Source organism: Lissotriton helveticus, chromosome 2_2 (assembly GCF_964261635.1).
Source record: "Lissotriton helveticus chromosome 2_2, aLisHel1.1, whole genome shotgun sequence".
Classification (NCBI taxonomy): domain Eukaryota; kingdom Metazoa; phylum Chordata; class Amphibia; order Caudata; family Salamandridae; genus Lissotriton; species Lissotriton helveticus.
In genome coordinates this window covers 517,262,318-517,280,742 of record NC_136060.1, presented here as the reverse complement: position 1 = coordinate 517,280,742, position 18,425 = coordinate 517,262,318, and the positions used below count along the sequence as shown (strand labels likewise).

The 18,425-nt window shown below is 49.3% G+C and overlaps 1 protein-coding gene across 1 annotated transcript in view; it reads left to right on the top strand.

The window, feature by feature from the left end:
- Positions 1 to 8,469, top strand: part of SEMA4F (ssemaphorin 4F) — a 268,518-nt gene extending 260,049 nt beyond the window's left edge. Inside the window, exon 15 of the mRNA XM_078678828.1 lies at positions 6,282 to 8,469. Coding sequence (XP_078534954.1) covers positions 6,282 to 6,898 — 617 coding nt within the window. The 3' untranslated portion in view covers positions 6,899 to 8,469. The remainder of the gene's footprint in view (positions 1 to 6,281) is intronic.
- Positions 8,470 to 18,425: the final 9,956 nt, after the last annotated feature.

Genomic DNA, 18,425 nt, shown 5'->3' with positions numbered 1-18,425 from the left:
AGTAAAGTACCCTCCTCCCCACAGCCTCTCAGACAGAAGGGGTGCGGTGCCCTCTGTATCCTGTGTAAAAGTGTCCTGGTGTAATAGGTGCGGTGTAGGATCTTGAGCTGGACTAACCTGAACCTAGCCGAGATGCCCACCTCCCTCGGTGATGCCAGCGCCTCATTCCACTCAGTGTCATCCATGTCTCCTACATCCCCAACCCACCTCTCTCTAAGTTTCTGCGTGGGGATTGTCAGGTTGTTAACCAATTTCTTGTATGTAAGAGAGGTCGCCTTTTGTTCCATAAATTCCGTCAACAACCTGTCTTCCAGTGGCGACGATTCCGGGAGTGTGGTGTCAGGTGGAATGGCTTGTAGTAGAGCGTGACGAATTTGCACATACCGGAAAGTTTCTGTGGGGCCCATATCATACTGCTGCTGTAGCTGCGAGAATGCAATTACTGAGCCCTGATCCCAGAGGTCCCCCACCACCGAAATCCCAATTTGATCCCAGCGTGCGAAGCCCTTACTGGACCTCAAGTTCCCCAATGACTTCGCGTCCCACAACGGCGTCATTCTAGTGATCTTCCCCTTCCATCCCAGTCGAGCTTGCGCTGTATGCCATAAGGTAGCCGTATGCAACGTTGGGCCAAGCAATGTACGAACTTGTGAGTGGTTGTACAATACTGATAGCATGCCGTCCGTCCCCAACTGCGACCAGTCCGCCTTATAAGCGGGGTCATCCCGCGGGACATGGATCCAGCAATTAATTACCTTAAGTTGGGATGCCCAATAATACAGTTGAAGGTTGGGAAGTGCGATCCCTCCGTCGTACCAGCTTTGAACGAGTTTGGCATGTGCTATACGGGCTGGGCCGTTGCCCCATAACAGAGCAGATACCTGCGCAGCGACCTGTTGGAAGTAACGTGGAGCCACTACGTGTGGGGTGTTCTCCAACACATAGAGAAACCTAGGGAGAGCCATCATTTTAAATAACGCTGCCCGCCCAAGGAGGGTCAGCGGAAGGGTAGCCCAATATTTAACGTCCGCACGTAAACGTGTCAGAGGTGGTACCAGGTTCGCAGTGTAGAAGTCCGCCGCATTAGTGGTGATGAAAATACCTAGGTATTTAAATGAGCCGGTCGCTAATTGCAGGGGGCAGTCATTCCGCAATAACGGCTCCTGGCCCTTAAGGACGAATATTACGGATTTGGACCAATTTAGGGTGTAGCCGGACGCTTTCCCGTGCTCATCGCACAGAGCCAACAGGGCAGGAATACCCTCATTGGGATTGGTCATGTAGATCAGCATGTCATCTGCATATAAGGATACCTTATCCTCCCACCCGTCCTCCCAGGTGATGCCCCGAAACAGTGGCGTTGTTCTGAGCAGAATAGCTAGTGGCTCCAGCACCAGCGCAAAGAGTAGGGGGGACAGTGGGCACCCCTGCCGGGTCCCTCGCCCCAGGGGGAAAGTCTGCGAAATGTGGCCATTCGCCACCACCTGTGCCATGGGTGACCTATAAAGTAGCCGTATCCATGCTATAAATTTCGGGCCGAAGCCCATACGAGCAAGGACCGCAAAGAGATGCTCCCATTCCACCAGATCGAAGGCCATTTTGGCGTCTAGAGACAATATGACTGCCTGGTCCGAGAGGAGATGTGCTCGCGCCAGGACTCCATGGACTCTCCGCAAATTCAGTGCCGTACTTCTGTGCGGCATGAAACCTGATTGATCGGGGTGTATTAGGGTCTGTAGATGCTTAATCAGGCGACTAGCCAGGAGTTTCGCTAGGATCTTCGCTTCCACGTTGAGCAAGGAGATAGGACGATACGAGGAGCAGGCCTTCTGCGGCCTGTCAGGCTTAGGAATGGCTACTATCGTGGCTATGCGTTGGTCCAGAGGGAGTTCAGCCTTGTCTAAACTCTCTACATACATATCTAGCAGAGGTTTGCTCAACAGGGGAGCCGATGCTTTGTACCATTCCACGGGTATCCCGTTAGGACCCAGCGCCTTCCCGGATCGTAACGACTGTATTGCCAATTGGATTTCATCTTCGGTTAAGTCAGTGTCCAGTTCCCGTTGTGCGTCCTGCGAAAGCTCGGGGACCGCTATGTTATTAAGTGACGCTAACGCCTCCCGTTCCGTGACCTCCCGAACCGGTGTGTATATTTCTTGATAATGTCGTTCCAGGGTGCGAACTATCTGCTCAGGGTGTGTCTGCAGCCGGCCATTCTGTGTGTATAGCCTCTGAATACCTTTGTTACAGCCACTCTTTTTATCTAACCACGCCAGCATCTTCCCGGCTTTATCGCCCAGGTCATATATCCTGTGAGCTGTGTTCGCCAAGTGTCCCTTGGTAACTGTTGTAAGATGAGACAAGTGCTGTTGTTGACTGAGGTGTAGCGCATGTGGGATCGGCCATGTGCGCTGCGTTTGCGGCATGTAGTGCCAATTCTAATTGTGCGAGGTCACGTCTGGAGTCTCGTTTATGCCCTGTGATGGCCGCTATCGCTGCGCCGCGCAAGATTGTTTTGTACGCCTCCCAAAGTACCGAGGGTGAGGAAACTGTGCCCATATTTTCTGTAAAATAGTGTGATGTGGCCAATTTAAGCTTTTTCCTAACACCAGGGATTTGTAAGTAATTGGGGTAGATTGGATAGATCCTGGCGCGCCTCTTCTCTTTAGTCGTAATGTGGAGGGACATTGGGGAGTGATCAGATACACCTCTAGGCAGGATCTCTAATTTGTCCACCGATCCCAGCCCCATCCCTAAAAAGAAAAGGTAATCAATACGTGAGAGGCTGTTGTGTTTAGCTGAGTAGTGCGTGTATTGAGTCGCCGTGGGGTTCAATTGACGCCAAGCATCAGTAAGGCCTAGCGCCGTCAGAAAACCAGGAAGCGTGGCTGTCCCTCTCGGACGTTCTCGTATGGGAAAGGTGTCCAACTGCGGGTCAGTTATGGCATTGAAGTCCCCCCCAATGATCATGTCACCCTCTGGGAGGTCAAGTAGAAATTGACCCAGCGCCGGCTGGGCCGTAGTGTAGTGCTGGTGGGATGTACACGGACACTATGTTGAGGGGTCTCCCTTCCCATTGGCCAAATATCGCCGCAAATCGACCCTGATCATCCCTTTTGCGGCTTTCCACCATAAAGGAGGAGTTCTTCTTAAGGAGTATCCCGGTGCCCCTGGATCCCGTGGTGAACTCTGCATGTACCTCCATGGCATAACCCCGTCGGTCGAGTGCTTTGCATGTAGACCCAGCCAGGTGCGTCTCTTGCAACATCACCAAGTCAGGTCCGTGGCGTTTGATGGTTTGGAGAACCAATCCTCGCTTAATCTTGTCCCCCAGACCTCTAACATTCCATGTGAGTAGTTTTAAGGGAGACACCATTGTCATCGGTGGGCCACAGTCCGTGGGTGTGTCACTAGCTTTCTGGGCCATACGGGATTATGATCAGTGCTATTGACATGTGGAGTCGGAGTGGAACACATATACAATGACGTGTGCTAGGGTACCATGAGTGCATAGCCTGTAGTAGGACCTTGTGCCACATTGAAGAGGTGATGACTAAGAACAATAACCATAACAATACAACCAACCCCCCCCCACCCCCTCCCTGCTTCCCTGCACCACGGACTTGAACCCGCCCGCATCCCCAACTTGGCAGAGTGCATAATCCCATCCCCGTACACCTTACTTGCTCGTGGGGTTGGTGAGACCCCTACAGGCACCGGCCGATGCCCGCCCTACTCAGCTCCATCAGCATCAAGTTCCCAAGGTCTACAATATACTGTCCCTCTGGCAGCCCAGTCAACTCAGCCCTTTACAGGTTGTCCAGAGTCAAAGGGGTCTCTTTCAAGATCCGAATCCAGTGCCGCTGCGCCCTCTTCGCTCGCGGGGCTCCTCGACGGGCGATCCGCTGGTTCTCCGCTGCGCTGGTGCCTTCGGTCCCTGTGCGGGCGGTGAGGCCGGCCCACCTGCCTCCATCCATCAAGCCATTCTAGTCACCTCCGGCATGTCAAAAAACCACGTTTTCCCTTCGGCCACAATCCGCAGCTTGGCAGGGAAAAGCATTGAGTACTGCAGGCCTTTGTCTCGCAGCGCTTTCTTCACATCCGTGAACGACTTCCTGCGCCTAGCTACCTCCGCCGTGTAGTCCGGAAAGAAGGCCAAAGTGGAGTTCTGAATTTTCACAGGCGGGGAGACCCTTGCCGCCTGAAGGATGGCGTCCCTGTCCCTAAAATTGAATAATCTGGCCAGCACAGGTCTCGGAGTGGCTCCTGGTTTCGGTGTTCCACCAGGAACTCGGTGTGCCCTTTCAACAGAAAAGAATTTGGACAGACCTTTAGGGTTCAGCTGGGATTTGATCAGGTCCTCAACGTATAGGTCCATAGCAGCTTTGCCTTCTGATTCCGGCAGGCCCAGGATGCGGACGTTGTTCCTCCGGGAGCACCCTTCCTGATCATCGAGTTTCTCCTGCAACTGTTTAGTGACTTTCTCCATGCGTTCCATGGCAACCTGCAGGTCCGAGGTATCTTCGATGAGTGATTTTGTAACTACCTCCACTTGCGTCACTCTCTCTGCCATTTTTTTGAAGTCCGCCCGGAGCAGAGTGACCTCGGAAGAAATGGAACCCACTGTCGTTTTGACCTCGGTGAGAGTCTTCATAACGTCGTCCAAGGTCACCTTGGGAGGGGCCCCCGCGTCTGGGGTCGCTCCAGCCGAGTGGCGGCTGCCAGTCTGGGCTTGTCCATGTTGGCCGTAAGCAAATTTGTCGAGCTTAGCCTGCGTCGACGTACTTCTCGTGCCCTTGCCGGCCATGCTGGCTTGGTGAGGATGTAGGCAGTCGTATTGGGCTGTTAGGTTGGTTCGTGGCCCACGCGTCTTGTACTTTCCTCGGGCGTCCGGCAATCAATTGCGGGTACCACCGGGTCCAAGAGGGCGCCGTGCACTCCCCACAGGGCCCAGACGCGGCGCAGCCGGCCGCCGCGAAGAGCAGCACCTCGGTCTCCGTGAAGTTGCAGTGCGGCCTTCCGCGTGGTCGATTCCGTACTCCACACGTACCGCAGTGTTATCAATTGCGGTGCTTCTGTGCGCCGTCAGTGGGTTCTCGCAGGGGGGCCCCCAACAGAGTGCGCCTGACTCCTCCCGTGTTCCACCACTTCAGCGCCAATGCGGGACCTCCCGTGTACACAGGGCGCCGTACGACGACCCCTCTCAGCCAGGGAAATGGGGCTCAGATGCGCCCCCCCTCCAAAGCGGGGTGAGACTCTGATTAATGGCCGCGTATGAAGACGACAGCGCCTTCAGAGCAGACCGCCTCACCTCGTCGCCGCAACGGCGCTTCCGGCCTCCCGGTCCATCTCACACTCCGCCGTCCGGGGCCCCGGAGGATCTCCACTCCCGTCGGCAGCCTCCTTGCCTTCAGACGGCGCCCCAGGCCAGATAATCCCTGCAGCCACACAGGGGGCACGCTCGCTACGAGTGGTGCGGTGCCTACTCCACAGGGCAGAGTGTAGTTGCGGCCGGCCAATGTCGCAGCGCTCGGCCGAGGAGGATGTACTTCCGGTCGGGTCCGCCAGGCACTGTGGGTCGGTGTTGCTAGGCTGGTATAGGCCCCAGTTCGCCGCCTCCAATCGTAGCCGATCCCGGTGTCTGGTCACTACCGGGGTCGGAGCATTGTGTGCCGCTCGGGTCCCCGAGCCGATGTCGCTCCTTCGAGCGGGCTTAAAGACGGATCAGTGACGGATAGTTAATGCGGGCCGGTTTGCCTGGAGGAGCTCCCGCTTCAAGCTGCCACCATGTTCGGCAGTTGGCCACGCCCCCCGGCCATCTCTACTTTACATGTCAATCAGACTAGTGTTTTACTTTCTTTTTCCCTCCACTGCAGTCGTTTGCAGAATAGATTGAACTCTTTAGGAATTGTTCATAGAAAATCCTCTACAAAAACTAAGTAGCTCTTTGGTGCTTTTGGTTTATTCCTACCTTTAAAAAGGAATGCACCTGGCTGGCTAGGTGAGGAGATTGATAAGCAAGCTGTTGGGGAAGAGGCCTCTAATGGAAAATGGGGCAGGACTTATGTACTACAACTGCAGGTGAGTAACGGGGATTCCGGGTCGCCACTGTTATCCTCCTTACACGCGTCACACAGGCCACTTCTGAATGCTGCTGGTGGGTGAGGTTGTGTGGATGGAATTGAGGGTTATGCTGTTCCTTGTTCCTTGTCTCTTGATCACTGCAGTGCCTTCAGTTACTTTTGCCTTAATTGTAACCCAGCTTTATCTCTGTTCTGCAGATTCCAACCAGTACTCTGACATCCGAGAGGTTCCGGTCACACTTGGAGCACGGGTGGTGCTTCCTTGCACACCCCAGTCCGCCTGGAGCACCTGCGAATGGAGAACGCCAACGGAGGACCCCGACAGTTACACCTCTCGCAGCGATGGGCTGGAGTTCACGGTGAAAGAAGAGCACTTGGGAGACTACTCGTGCCACTGCTGGGAGAACCAAGTGGGGGGCCTGGTGGCTGCCTACAGCGTGCTCACGCGCAGCGGGCAGACGGACGCGCTTCGAAGCAGTGCGCGCAATCATGCTGTGGTGGCTGGCCTCCTCTGCTTCATGCTTGGCCTGGTGGTTGGCTGTGGTGCTTATGCTGTCTACCAGAGGAAGCAGCTCCATCGGTGGGAGCGGAGGCAACAGAAAAGTGGCTTGGACCTGATGCAGTCCAACACGACCAGCTGCAGCCATGAGCCTCAGACCCCGAGCTCCCCCGAGGACGAGAGGCACCCGCTATCCACGGACAAGAAGAACGGGGGTCAGAATGGCTTCCCTCACTACTACATCACTGAGAAGGACCAGGCCATGATCATCCTGTCCAACGCCCCCCTGGCCCAGTGCGATGAGACCTCGATATAGCACCGGGCGGCTCCTTCGAGGACTACGCAGCACCGTCGCCACCGAGCTGGCTCAAGAGTCCCTTGGTCAAGCCTCTCTGGGTCCGGGGTCTAACACCAAGGATTCCGTTCATTGAGTATTAATGTTCCCATAAGAAGCTGGAGAGAGGAAATGGTTCCTACCTGTGGTTGGCAGTGCCCGGCAGCCACAAAGTGCCCAAGCCATGCAGTGACTTCACTGCTGTGTCGCCACTCATGTTCAATAAACCTTTTCTGCTCCTCTGGCTGCCCTCAAAGGAGAGCACACAAGCCATCTGCTTGTTGCATCTCTTCCTATGTTGCACTATTTGCTGTTATGAATTGCTGTTCCTACTGACTTTCCTGTTAAAGTTCACTGGACTTGAAACACTGGTTCCCCGCCTGCCTGGCGGGCTCAGAACAGGTTCTGTTCCTCAGGGGAAAAAACACAGAGCATTGAGCCGGTGTCTCCGCTTAACAATGATGGTGCCAGCATGATGCCAGCTGCCTCCCCCGCTGCTCCTCTGCATGCCATATGGGGTCATAAGCTGGGCCAGTGGGTGGGTCACTCTATACGTGTAAAGCATGCAGGCCCCAACTGCTCACGACTCTCGCCATCTGCATTTGTATCTTTCACACGTCCTTTTCACTGATGAGCCATGGTGTCGTGCATCAGGTCACTGCTCGGACACACTCCTGGTGCCTTCAACTTAGGGTGAAAGGGACAAAGACGTACCACCCAACCATTAGCGAGAGAGGGGGGTTCTCACCTTTGGCATCTTCCCACAGAGGGGGGACACTGGGCCTGGCAACTCTCCTGGGCAGCCCCCCGGAAGGGAGCTCCTGCTGCCTGGGCACAGGGGGTGCCCCGCTGGGAGCACGCCCACCCTGTGACTGGTGAGATCTGGCAAAGTATGAACTTGTGGCCCCTCCACTGCTACCAACGAAGGTACTTCTGCCTTGGTTCCCACCATCTGTAATCTCTGTTAGTCTTCCTATGACTTTGGCCTAGCAAAGTGCCTGGACACTTCCTGGCAGACAAGCCAGTTGTACGCACTGTAGAATCTGGAGTATACACGGGTATGTCCTCACGAAAGTACACTGGAAAGCAGACGTTGCACGGAGTCCGTGCGTTCAGAACCTCAGAAGTGAAAATGTGCCGAATGCATTTGCTTGCAAAAAGAGCTATTGCCTGGTCGTGCTCAACCTGTGTGTCTGACAAACGTAAACTCACGAGTTTAAAGCTGTGAATCACAATGGGTGTCACAATGGCGTGTGGTCTGTGAGCTAAGGAGATTCCTTCAGTGATAGTGGCTTGAAGAGCCTCTCTGTTTCTGTGCGATAGTTCACAATTGCATTCCTCCAAGGACTCACTGCTTTTACAGGACGCAGACTTGAGTCTCTCTTAAGTGCTGGGATTTCACATCTCTCAAACATGCAAGTCCTTTTCACACATGCCCATGTCTGCTGTTCATGTATGAGGGGATGCCCTCAGGCCCAGGGATCTGTGTTCATGTTTCCACATTTGTTTACTTGATGTTTTTAAGTTTGTAAATATATTTTATTTCTTTATTACCTGTTGCTCACAAGTGGTTTCACTTTGAGGCTGGAGGGACAACATTACTGTGCACAGATCTTAAGTGTGTGCAGTCACTGTTGCTATGACAGTGCTGATGTCTGTGTGAGCACTTTTGTGTGAGAATGTGAGTGACATGTTATTCTTTGCATTTCGTTAGCCAGTGTTTATTGCCCTATGTGCACCTATTGATTCCACTCAAACTCTGCGTCTTACTTTTTGTGAAGCGTAGAACATCCTGGCTACGTTGCCAACAGACTGGGGAGGACGCTGTACTACAAATGAATCTGGTTGGGGCACTCGCCGGGCTCCATCTGCATCCATATTGTTGCCTCCTGACATGCAGACATCACTTGCGCATGCCTCTTCAATCACGTCTTCGCCACCACGAAGTGTGGCTGCGTGGAGCATGTTCTCAGTGAGCGTACCCTACTTTTGTTCAGAGAAGTTTCTGTAGCTCTCTCATTTTCTCAGAGAACTTTTGGCCGTCTCTCTGCTGCAGGTGTCCAGTGCAGTGCACCTTTGTCTCAGCCTACCAGGACAGTTGCCAACTGTAGGTCTGGAGACTATCATTTAATTTCTAGGTCTCACCTGGCATTAGCAGCGCGCATGCGCTGCTCTCGGCATGCGAGGGTCTTTTGGAATCAATACGGATTCCAGATGTGCATGTGGACGGACAGAAAATGTGCACGAGGAGACTGGATGCTTTACTCGCGGCGTGAGGCAGACGCACTATATTTTTCACATGTTTTGGTATGCAGGTTCTGGGGTAGTCTTGTCCTCGCCCTGCACTCTGCATTCTCGTCCTGTCCTTTGGTTAGCCTGTGCGAGATTAACTGTGGTAAATAAATAAATAATACCTCTCTTTTTGACTAGACGTATATCATAACAGATAGCTCAATAAATAAGAGTCAAGATTCGAGGTAGTAGGAGTTTTGCAGGTTTAATACAGCATAAGGACAGGAACAGGACAACCTGCATGGGAATAGGATGACAGGGCCCAGCAGCTGCTGGGGCTGGATCTGGGATGAGCGCGCTGGCTTTTAATAACAATACATGAGCATATATACATAACGCAAACACATAGCATTACATTGCAGTAGGCGTAGCAGTGGGTGGAGCAGAAGGCGTGACGCGTAGCAGTCGCGAAAGATAAAGGCAAAAGTAGGTGTAACTGGGCGTATACATAGACATGTGGTGCAGACGTAACAGGATATGTCATGAATGGGGCGGAAACCATGGAGGGGGCTACCTAAGGAGCCGGGACCTCTAACCTGATGGTGCGCGCAAACTGGCAATGACGTATCACTAGGAGAAGCTGGGGGCTATGAACTCTGTGCTAGGAGCAGAGACTGAAGTCTGGAGGGTCGGAGCGACATGTACCTAAACAGTATCTAGTATCTGATGTTTAGAGAACATGTTGATATAAACTAGAAGTTAGGAGGGGAAAGGCTAACTTGATTCTAAGACTGGACCATGCATTATTCTACATGTAGTGCGTGATGAAGAATATGAAGAATATGAAATGACCATTAAATGCAGTATTTCTCTAACGTGGAGACGTGAAGGCTAGACAATGACGGAAACTATTGATGCAGTTCAGTAGCTTAGGAATGCAGAGAAGGAGGACTGAACTGATAACTGGAACTATAACATATTCTTGGCAGACTCAGAGACTGAGCCAGGCTGGACCGGGCACTGCGAGGCAGGAAGTAAGTGAAGGGTCGAGGATACAGGTGGGGGCTGTATCGCTCCTCAGCGAGGCTTCAGGAGACAGGAGCTGAATCTGGTGTCCAGGCCCTTTTGAGGCCTAGAAACGGGGACTTTATAATGGAATAACGTGCACACTGAGAAACGTGGCAACGTAGCTTCACATAGGCCTGATATTCGTAGTATTCACGAGGACTGGAAACTGACATACTAGAGGGGGACACAACTGTAATTGCGTCATTAATCAGACATGGGGAATGCATATGCATATTTAATCATGCACACATAACATATGATGGATGACACGTAGGGACACAGAACATGGCAAAATTTACTTTTCCACATTCCCTCCTTGTCACTACGTTTCCATCAGGAAACATCAATATTCATGATACCATCTATCATTTCATACAGTATCATTTGCTCGTCTCGAATTATCCTGGAACGGGATTTATAACTGGGCTTGGGACTAGGAATACAAGAGGTAGCACAAATGCCGCAAATCGCAGGGCCACATTGTATACAGAGGCAGCAGCTAAATATGATCGCTACTGCTATACCTAGAAAAGACAATATTTTCCATCCCCATGCGGAAATTATATTCCAGAACCAACCGGACCATGTCCAGGTGCCTGGATCTTGGTGTATCAGATGGGCAATTTTATGGAGTCTGGTTATAGCTGAATAAACAGACGGCGCGTTATTTGGAATGAAAATGCAGCAACTAGATCCGATGACTCTACAGGCCCCGCCCCTATCGGCCAGTATGACGTCAAGGACGAGACGATTTTGCAAAACGACAAATCTCATAGCAGATTGCTCTTCAGTTAAGTTACCTAGAGCAGAGGCAGTCTCATTTACTACAGCTTCAAGGGTTCTGGTTAATCTACGGATTAGTTTACTATTCTGGATAGGTCCTATAAAGAAGAAGAAACCTCTATTGAAATCGGTATATTGTTCTAGAGCAGTTTCAGTATAATCGACAATTGGGGACTCCCTTCTATGTCTAACGTGTACTAGATGTGTATTCCTATGATAATCAGGTGGGGCTAGAAAAACTGGTGGCAGTAGGAAGGCAATGTAACAGGTTCCCTCCCAATCGAGGGGCAGACGAACATATGCGGTTTGACCACAAACAAAATATGAATGACGTGAAGCTTTGAAAATAGATTTCCCACTGTCACTATACTTGACAATAGTAGTACAATCACTATGTCCTACATGTACAGAACCATTATTTCGGACACATAATTCGCCTTTGACTGGTAGTACTGAAATAGCAGGTAAGTCTGGAGTAGTATCAGACTGAACATTCAGGACCATAAAATTCGACGAATAATTACCTAAATTATACACTTCATTTTCTAGATCTAAACCTGTTCGGTGAGGGAGACCTTGCTTGTCTGGGAAACATGTACTGTTAAGGAAAAACATATCTGTTGAGGATGACGTTAACGTGGACCATGCTCCACACGAACCATTATGTGAGAATGGATAAGGAAAAAGTGGCAGAACTCCCTTCGGTGTCTGGAAAGGGGGGAGTCGACCACACACCCAACAATTAGTGGTATTGCTGGTCTGGTGTGAGTAATGTAACATGCGGATAAATGAGTTATTTCGCATGGCGAGGCGGTAAGACAGTTCATGAGGGGGCAGATCACTAAACGTGTGCTCTACTGTAGCATTAGCAGACTTATTTACATGTGAAAGAAACTGGGAAACATAGGTAAAATGCATAACTGGTGCAGGAAATCAAAATGCTGAGAAATAATATGAAACATAGAAAAACGATACATCGGATTGAGTTTTGACTAACTCTCTCACTATGGGGGTCTATTTTATACATGTCAGAAACAGTCTAACCGTTTCACCTAGGGGAGGACTTAGACAATCAAACTGGCTGACTTATTTTACTAGACCTTAATTTCTGTTTATACTCCTGCTGCGGAGTTTTCTCTAACAGGGGAGGGGTTGTAGCAATGTCTTTTGCGGGACAGTCCTTGAGAACAATATTCTGGCAATCCTTTGAATCCTGGGAAATGTTCTTTAAGACGGGTTTCAGTCCATTAAAAAGTTTGACATGAGAAAGGTGTACCCAGCCTTTGCGTCCTTCCAACTTCACGGCTGTACGGGTAGTGAGGAGGACCTGTCGGGGCTCTTTCCATCGAGGCTCCAGCGGACTTGATCTGTCAAAGTTCCTCACCATCACCATGGATCCTGGAACGATTTCATGCGGTGCCACCTCGGTTTTGTCTGGAAATGCGGCGGCAACCTGTGAACGACATGAGTTGAGGGCAGACATCAAGGAAGCTAGGTAATCTGTCAGCATATTACTTGAAACATCGGTAATACTTCGGGGTCTAGGAGTACCCCACATATTAGGGGGGCGGCCGAAAACGACCTCATACGGGGACAGACCTGATCTGGAATGTGCGACCATGCGCATATAAAATAAAGCGACTGGCAGGGCTACTAGCCAGTCCACACCTTTCTCTTTACATATTTTGGCGATTCGGACTTTCAGAGTCTGGTTATGTCTCTCAACGAGACCGGCTGCTTCAGGATGGCGTACACAATGGAACTTCCACTGGTACCCTAGCAAAAGGGAAACATGCTTCATGAGTTCAGATGAGAATGGCTGGCCGTTATCAGAATATACGACTCTAGGGAGTCCATAACGGGGGAAGAACTCACGAACCAACTGCTTGGCAGTGGTCGCGGCTGTGTAATCTGGGACTGGATATGCTTCTGTCCACCTGGACAAAGCGCATACAACTACAAGGACATACTTGAAACCTCGACATCGCTCCATCTGAATATAATCCATCTGGAGGACCTCAAAAGGGTGGTCAGGGGGCTGGAATCCACCTTGTTCCACCGGGACACTTTTACCTGGATTAAACTGACAACATATCATACAGGTACGGACTTTCTGCTTAGCTGCAGCTCGTAAATGCTTGTTGAACCAAATGTTCTGGATACTGTCTAACATGGCTTTTTCCCCTAAATGTGCTGGACTATGTGCGGTATTGATAATGACTTGAACCATAGAGTCGGGGAGAAACCATGTGGCTTTACCCTTCGTTAACCATCCTTGATCTGTCTGGACCCCTCCTTGTTCAGACCATTTCTTGATTTCTTCGGGAGTAGCATGTAACTGGATATCTATGACATCTTGTGTAGGGTCCTTAACTGTCATACATGTAATCGGATCTGGAGTGTGTGTCATGTTAACTTGAATGTCTGGAGTCTGTGCTGTAAGCTTGGCTGTGCGATCTGCTAGATCGTTACCCTGGGAAATAATGTCAGTGACCTTCGTATGTGCTTTGCACTTCATGATAGCGATAGATGTCGGTAAGTGTATGGCATCTAACAGAGCTTGAATAAGGAGACCATGCTGAATCTTGGTTCCATGAGAAGTCATGAAACCTCTCTCCTGCCAGAGCACTCCGAAGTCGTGTACGACTCCGAATGCGTAGCGTGAATCTGTGTAAACATTAACTCTCTGGTTCTTGGCATGTATACAGGCTTGTGTCAGAGCAACTAGCTCTGCTGCTTGAGCGGACAGAGTATCAATACGGTGTGTCTCAATAACTTTAGTGTCAGTAGTCACTGCATACGCGGCGACTAGTTCTCCTGTACTTGTTCTCATACATGAACCATCCACATAAAGTGTCAGGTCGGGGTCTGGTAACGGAGTATCTGTCAGATCTTGTCTTGGCTTTGTCGTAATGTTAACTACTTCCACACAGTCATGTGGGTCAGGATTCGAAGTAACTGATGGTAACAGTGTAGCAGGATTTAAAATGTTGCAGCGTCTGATTTCTATGTGTGGCTGGAACAGTGTCAATTCATAACCTGTTAAACGCGCAATTGTCAAGTGCTGAGTTTGTGTTCGGTTCAGAAGAACTTCCACAGAATGTGGAACTTGTACTGTCAGAGAGTGTCCTAAAACTATGGAATCACTTTGTCTGATAGCTAGTGCTGTGGCTGCAACTGACTTGAGGCACGCAGGCAAAGCCTGGGCGACTGGATCTAGTGTGCTAGAAAAATAAGCACAGGGCTTGTATTGTCCTGCTTGATCTTGTGTGAGAACAGATAATGCTGTACCTTCACGTTCAGTAACGAAAAGTGTAAAAGGCTTACTGTAGTTCGGTGTGGCTAGAACTGGAGCTTGGCATAAAGCTTTCTTTAACTCATTGAAACTAAGTGTATGTTCAGATGTCCAAGGGAGGACAGTCGGTGCGGCTGCCTCCTGTGTCGTTAACTGTATCAGTGGCTTGGCTAGAAATGCATACTGAGGAATCCATTGTCTACAATAAGAAGTAAGGCCGATAAAGGCACGTACCTCCTTCTGGGTCTTGGGCTAAGGAAGACTCGCTATTAACTGGATACGGTCTGGTGTCAACTGCCTACCCCTCTTGGACAGTAAGTGTCCTAAGTATACCACTTGCTGGACACAGAATTGAAGCTTCGAAGGGGACACCTTGTGCCCCATCTCGGCCAGGAAATACAGAACCGTTAGTGATGCTCGCTCGCAATCACGTTCAGAACGGGCTGTGATCAGTAGATCATCGACATACTGGAGCAGGGCAATGTCAGTTGGCATGTGAACATTATCAAGTTGTCTCTTAAGTGCTTGACTGTAAATACTAGGACTTTCTGTGAAACCTTGAGGAGCGCGTGTAAACATATAGCTCCTTCCATTTAAACAGAATCCGAAAAGGAACTGGCTGTCTGGATGAATAGGAACACTAAAAAATGCGTTCTTGAGGTCTATGACAGTGAAGAACGTGGCTTCGGAATCAATGGCCGTTAATAGGGAAGAGATGTCTGGGACAACTGGATACTGCGGAATAATACATTTATTAAGCTCTCGTAGGTCGATCACTAATCGATATACTGGGGGTGCATTTGGATCAGTACGTTTCATAACTGGAATGATCGGAGAATTACATACATTGGAGTCAGTTTCTACAACCACTCCTTGAGCGATGAGCTCGTCAATAATTTTGGATAAGGCTGCTACAGCCTCGGGTGGCAATCTGTACTGTCTGATTCGTGGTAACACTACACCTGGTTTGAGAGTCACACGATAAGGTGTGATTTGCATATAACCTACATCAGTTGGACCTTGCGCCCATAAATGCTGTGGAACATTAGACAGTCTTGAATCAAAATCTCGTAATACATAGTGACCCTTAAAGTCACGTAGGAACAATCGTATTCCCTCTGGGGAACAGCATATAACTGCACCTAACTCTTTCAGTGTTTTAATGCCCAATAGGTTTTCTGGACATGACTTAGTAAGTAACAGATCAGTAGTACGGGACAATGGACCTACTTCTAGAGTAACTGGCTTTGAAATCTCATTTACGATAGGTTTTCCTGAAAATCCAAGGGAAACATTTCTTGAGCCTGAGAGCGGAGCCCCTGGAACTTCGGCATGACTAATTGTGGTCCTACTTGCCCCTGTATCAATCAAAAACTTTCTGTCTTTCCCTAATACTTGACTGTGAACATAGGGGCCTTCTTGATCTACAGGTATCTCGATGAGAGGCAAGCCTACCTCCCTCTCTAGGCTGTTTCATGAATACTGCTGGTACTCTGGATACTCAGACTGTGCATACTGGTACATCTGCGATGTAACATGCTGTGTTGCAGCGATAGGCTGCGGTACTGTAACTATCTGTTGTGCATTCTGTGGCTGAGGAGTCTGTGAAACTTGCTCTTGTCTAGGCGGACGTGGTCTTTCCTTAGTCTTACCAGTAGCTATGTTGTGTTTCAGAACTGCACACTCATTTATAAAATGACCTGGCTGTTTACAATAATTGCAGTTCCCTTTAACGGGAGCTGCAGGATGACTGGCTTGATTCGGACCCCTCTTCTGACTGTCTTGAGGAACAGATTGTGCAACTAGTACTTTCATTTTCGTGTCTTTCATACGTTTTCTCTCGTGCTCTTGCTCTTCCCTGATTCTATTCTGGTGGTACTGGAGCATCTGGGACGGAGTATTAGCTTGCCAGGTGCTTTCGACTTTCAAAACTCGATTTTTAACTTGTGGGCTTGAATTCTCGACTAATTTAGTAACAAAAAGGTGAGGGTATGACTCACTACTTGTCTTGAGGCCACTATTGATGCTAAAACATTTTTCAAACCTAGAATAAAAATCACTAATATCTTCGTCTTGCTTCTGTTTACAGGCTGAGATTGCATCCCAGTCTTCTTTTCTAGTTGTCAATAATCTGGGTAAAACTTGTATTAATAATTCTGGTAATTCTTTACATTTATCTCCAAGACCGGTACCTGGTACTCGTGCCTTGTCTTCAGCTTCTAGAACTGCCCAATCGATCTTTTTCTCTCCCACCTCCCATTCTTTTTCCTTTAGCTTTTCATACACCCCTGCGGGCAACAGGACCTTTAACATTTTAATGATATCTGGGTAAGTGTATTCTCCCATACGGAGCATGTCTTTTAATTCTCTATGGAACCCTGCTGGATCTTTGTCATGACAGGGAATTAATTTCTTCATTTCGAGGAGTTCCATCTTTGTAATCGGGGCGTAAACAAACACTCGTTGCATTTCACCGTCCTCTGTCTTAACTGGGTGGACTTCTCGTAACGGGTTCTGTCTTTCCATGTAAAATGGTTTACTTTCTGGGGGTGAGACATGAACAAAATGCGGGTTCAGAAACGTTCTATATTTGTGACGCTGTTCTAGAATGACACTAATTAAGTCGGTACCTAGACCTTTCCATCTATACTGGAGTAACTCGTTCAGGATATCGTGTAACGGACCTGGATCAGAGTGCTGACCCTCATACAGAGTAATGAGGTGTTGGATCATATACATACCCACCAGTCGCTGCTCGGCTGGGGGCAATTTCAGAAACATTTGTGCCACTATTTCGTCTGGAAAAGTGGTAGAATCAGTAATCCATCGGATTGCTGATCGGGCTAGTTCCTGTTCATGCATGGTACTTAACTCATTGTAACCGATTCGTGATTTCAGAATGTGATCGGTAGCTTGGAATACTTGTTCTAGGGAACCTTGTTCTGGTGCTGAATGATGGAAAATTGACTTGTGTTCTAGGCGTAAATGGCGATCTGGAAATCTAGATTTTCCTACATACGCTATTCTGGCGGGATTCTCGTCCTCTACCTCTTCAGTATCAGAGTTACTTTCTTTCTCGCTTACTTGTGCTGCTTTACGTTGTTCGTGTATCTTTATTATTTCTCTACGGATTTTCTTGTACATACTCTCCATGGCACTAATGGTATTGTGCTTACCCTCGGCTATATTATCACTCCACCTTGTCAGGGTTTTCATTTCGGCCGGATCTTTAGACGGGTAATCTTGTTCTCTTATTAGACAGTTAATTAAAAACTTTAATATCATACGCTGGATCTCAGCTTTCCTTTGAGACATGGCATCACTAATACTTTCTGGATCATCCCCTGTACGGATGAAACGATATATTCTGTCTAGATCTTCTTTCATATTGGGTAGGGTGACTAGATACTCGGTCACCCTCCTTACGCGTACTGAATATAAAACCATATTATTCTCGCCTGGGACTGGGTCATAGGCACATTCGCCAAGGGCTTGCCTGATTTCTGCAACAGACTTATTACTCTTGGGAGTACGCTGTGATGCTTGAGCATGTAATTCGAGTGCTGATAAACGCTTGCGTGGCGGCGGGGTTTGAGGAGGACCTCCTCCTGCGGCCCCTAGACTAGAATCGTCGACTGATATTCTTCGTGGTGGAGCGGGAAATTGAAATGCTGGCTGGACCGGGGGTACCGTAGCAGGTACTGCATGGGGTGCCCCGGTGTCTGGAGGAGCAGGATGTGCCTGATTTACAGGGACTGGCGGAGCGCGAACAGGATCTGCATATTCAGGGACTGTGTCGTCCAGATAGGACGAAATAAAAATATCAGCTGCGGTCGGTTTGTGACGTAGCTTGGTCGGAACTAGTGGTGGCGGAAAATTACTGGATGCCTCCGGGGTCGCTTTTGGCAAGCCCTCGGCAAGAAGAGGATACATACCCTTAATAAGGGCATGCCTCTGTCTGTCTGACTGTTCGGCTTTGACTTGTTCACCTATCTCGATTAATTCTTTTTCTTGGGCTCGCTCTAAGGATTCTCTACTTAATTCTGACTTTCTGATTTCTTTTTCAGTTCTTTTATGAGCTTCTTTACGCCATAACTCGATGGCATCTTTCTGTGACTGTCTGGCTTTCTT